This window comes from Pollachius pollachius, assembly GCF_949987615.1.
Source record: "Pollachius pollachius genome assembly, chromosome: 19".
Lineage (NCBI taxonomy): Eukaryota > Metazoa > Chordata > Actinopteri > Gadiformes > Gadidae > Pollachius > Pollachius pollachius.
The window spans coordinates 1,342,237-1,346,326 of NC_136952.1; the positions used below are offsets into that span (position 1 = coordinate 1,342,237).

A 4,090-nucleotide genomic window follows, 5' to 3' on the forward strand; every position below is an offset into this window, starting at 1 on the left:
GTGTGTGTGTGTGTGTGTGTGAGACAATGTGTGTGTGTGTGTGTGCGTATGTGTGTGTGCGCCCCTGCGTGTGTGTGTGTGTGTGTGCGCCCCTGTGTGTGTGTGTGTGTGTGTGTTGGTGTGTGTGTGCGCCCCTGTGTGTGTGTGTGTGTGTGTGTGTGCGCCCCTGTGTGTGTGTGTGTGTTTGTGTGTGTGCGCCCCTGTGTGTGTGTGTATGTGTGCACCCCTGTGTGTGTGTGTGTGTGTGTGTGTGTGTGCGCCCCTGTGTGTGTTTGTGCGCGCCCCTGTGTGTATCTGTGTGTGTGTGTGTGTATGTGTGTGTGTGTGTGTGTGTGTGTGTGTGTGTGCGGCCCTGTGTGTATGTGTGTGTGTATGCTCCCCTTGTGTGTGTGTGTGTGTGTGTGTGCGCCCCTGTGTGTGTGTGTGTGTGTGTGCGCCCCTGTTTGTTTGTGTGTGTGTGTGCGTGTGTGTGTGTGTGTGTGCGCGGCCCTGTGCAGGTGGAACCAGCTGGACCTGGCCATAGTGCTGCTGTCCATCATGGGCATCGTGCTGGAGGAGATCGAGGTCAACGCCTCGCTGCCCATCAACCCCACCATCATACGCATCATGAGGGTGCTGCGCATCGCCAGAGGTACTTCCTGTTCCCTCTCGCCTCACTTCCTGTTCCCTCTCGGCTCACTTCCTGTTCCCTTTCACCTCACTTCCTGTTCCCTCTCTCCTCACTTCCTGTCCTCCGGTCACGCCCATGGCAGTCTGTTGTGTCTTTCTGGAAAGAAAACTGATGCTAAGCAATTATCTAGTCTATTTACAAACTTTAACAAAAAATATGAAAAGTATTTTTCCGAATGTTACTGAAGCTTGACACATTAATTGGGGTCAATTCTTGATATTTATGAATCCACAAAACAGAGTTCTGAAAAATAAGGGCTTCCTAAATCTTCTTCACACCACTATGGAGCTTGTCAGGGTTCATTTAAAGAGGCCTGGAGATATCAATCAGATACCTATGAACCCATGAATCAGGTCAATTCTGCAGAGATGTCAAGGACCTTTTGGCCAATGACGTCGCAGATAGAGTGCCTGGTCTCAGCTGATTGGTTCACACAGAGAAACGTATGAAGTATCTGAGGGCCTTGTGGGGAAGTGGGAGGAGCGAAATGGCTTGGACTAGGGCAGGAAGAGGAGGAGGAGGAGGAGGAGGAAGATGGATGATAACTCCAGACCTGAAAATAGATCAGAAAGCAGAGGAATGACCCCGAGAAAAAGGACCCGGGAAGTTGTGAATTTTTTAATATATTAATTTAAAGATATATGAATTAGGTGTGGGTGAATGTGTGGTCTGTATGTGGACGTGTGTAGGTGAGCGTGCTTGTACATGCGTGCGTGTGTGTGTGTGTGTGCGTATGTGTGTAGCGTGATAGCAGATATTACACGTGGGCTGGCAGCCGGGCCCCAGAGCAGAACCAGGGGCCCCTGTTGTAAGCTGAGGCAATGTTCCTATTACACAGACGGTTATTAATAACACATGAGAGACGTGAGGAGCTGGAGAGCCTTGAGTCTTCACCTGAGGGAACTGGGTCGGTTAGTGCAGCGTCCATCTCTTGGTACATCGAGACACTAACAGTTTGGGCCAATCACAGACCACCGACACTCGAGCTGTGATCGGGCGAATTGATCTTGCATTCAGCAGCCATTGGTCCATCAAGCTGCCAGTTGTCAAGGGGCGGAACTGGGATGAAGTAATGTCAAGAGAAGGAGAGGAGGGACGATGAGAGGTGAGGAAGAAGAGGGTGGATGTAGGTGAGGAAGATGGCGGGGGGGCGGGGGGTAAATGGTTGTTTTACTGAGCGTCTTCGGGGAAGTTCTTATTCATTATTACGGATGAGCAACACACCAGATCCTACGTTTGTGTGTGTGAGGTTGTGTGTTTCTGTATGTGTCTGTGTGTGTGTGTGTGACATTAAAAGAGTCATCTAGCTTAAGTGCAGGGTGTGGGTGTGTTATGATGCTCGGAATGATAGCTCCTCGTGTGAATGAAGCTACGTGCATTAGCATTGCTACGAGTTCATCTCAGTAACAAGAGGTGTATAAATGTTCTTGTTCCCGCCTGTTAGCCTACGAGGAGGAGGTCAGCTGGATCAAATCCCCGACGCCACCATCATCTGCACAAGCAGCTGACGCAATCCCAATAATCAATGGAACCCATTTGTCTTGCTGTTGTTGTCGTCGTGTGGATCAGGGAGAAAGTTACTGAACTACTGAAGTTGTGGACGGGGCTCTGTTTTCCAAAACACCGTCACCTCCACCCTGCTCACTAAACATCCTCCCCCCCCCCACCTCCCCCTCCACCCTGCTCATTATACGTTGTTGTCCCCCCCCCCCACGCTCTTAAAATTAAAAACATAACACAACCTCTCCGTCTTTCCTCCGTCACCCCGCCATAACCTCCGCCCGACCGAGGCACCCCAATTAAGAGCGTGTGACCCCAATCAGGCTGTCAGGGCTTCATAACGGGGACGTCTGCCGGGTACTCTCCCCCCGCGCTGGCTCTGGGGCCGTTCGTGGGGAGTGATCTCCAGCGATTACCGGGATCTGTTTGGTTTTGGGGTTTAAATTGGTTTTGTGGTTTTTGAGGAGAGGCCTTGTGTGTTAATGAAGGCAATGTAACTTTTAACTGCAATTTTCTTTCCTCTCTTTCCTCTGTCTGTGTCTACTTGTGTTGTGTGTTTGTGTGTGTGTGTGTGTGTGTGTGTGTGCGTGTGTGTGTGTGTGTGTGTGTGTGTGCGTTGTGTGTGTGTGTGTTCCCCACAGTCCTGAAGCTTCTAAAGATGGCGGTGGGCATGAGGGCGTTGCTGGACACCGTGATGCAAGCGCTGCCTCAGGTACACAACACACACACACAGACACACACACACACACACACACACACACACACACACACACACCCCTTCATAAACCCTGTCTGTCCCAGGTACCCTAACTTCCCTGAAAACGACACACACAAACACACACACACACACACGCACACACAGTGAAATTAGCTCCTCCTCTTGATTTCTGCAGCCCGTCATTAGGAAACCTTCTTCACCCAATCAACGGTGGCCAAAGTCATACAGCCCCAGTCCACGGCTGGTCTCTCTGTGGTTCCCCGCTGTGCGTCCACGTCGCTATGCTCTGTAGCACTGGGGCTCTATCGGGACGTAATCCATCACTGAATCCCTTCTATTCAGTGAGCAGCTGCAGCCTAAACACTTTTTTCACTTAGATCCCCTCTCTCTCTTGAGATAATGCTGTTGATGCGTCTAGTCCAATCACACACCAGCCTCCTCCTGGTATGAGCAATCTCAGCGCACATTTAAATTGCCTATTGGTAAAACAGCCACGCTGAAACCCAGATGAACAGATGTAGGCCTCCAATAGCTAACACACATTAAAGCCAGATTGAACACAGATGCAGGAGAGCAGAAGGAAGAATTAGATCCATACGCCTCTTCTGAGAACTCGAGGGATCTAAGTCTAAATGTTTAGTCTACAGCTGATCACTGAGCTGGGCGGCGTGTGGCTCTGGAGGGAGAGCGGGGTCGTGCCGGTAACCGGAAGGTTGCTGGTCCGATCCCCGGCTCCTCCTAGCTGAGCGTCGAGGTGTCCCCTGAGCGAGACGCCTCGCCCTGACTGCTCCTGGCGAGGGGAATGTAAGGCGATATTGTAAATTGTTTGAGGGGCCACTGGTTAAAAAAGCGCTGTAATAAATGACGCATACATCTTGCATTTGAAGTGAAAGCAAAGCGGTGAACGATATGAACATTGGCAAAGGACTGGTTTGGTCTGACTCCAGGGTAAGGACATCTGCCCCAGACGACATAAGCACATGAAGATAGCAGCAGCAGATCAATGGTAGCCCATTACCTAGTCCGTCCACACCTGTGACACGATCTGCAGTGGAGCTATTGTTCACAGCTCATTATAACCCCTCTCCATCCCCTTCCCCACTTAGCTCTCTGTTAGCAGCAGAGGAAAGCGCAGGAGGTTGCTGTTTACTAATTGGCCCGTTGCCTTCAGGGCCAAAGCATACCTTTCAACTGCTGCCGTT

At 50.8% G+C, this 4,090-nt stretch overlaps 1 protein-coding gene across 1 annotated transcript in view; it reads left to right on the plus strand.

The window, feature by feature from the left end:
- The window catches only part of cacna1g (calcium channel, voltage-dependent, T type, alpha 1G subunit), a 157,523-nt gene that overhangs the window by 137,312 nt on the left and 16,121 nt on the right, over nt 1-4,090 (plus strand). Inside the window, 3 exon segments of the mRNA XM_079756762.1 lie at nt 498-631; nt 2,812-2,882; nt 3,396-3,405. Of these exon segments, the coding sequence (XP_079612888.1) occupies nt 498-631; nt 2,812-2,882; nt 3,396-3,405 (215 nt within the window).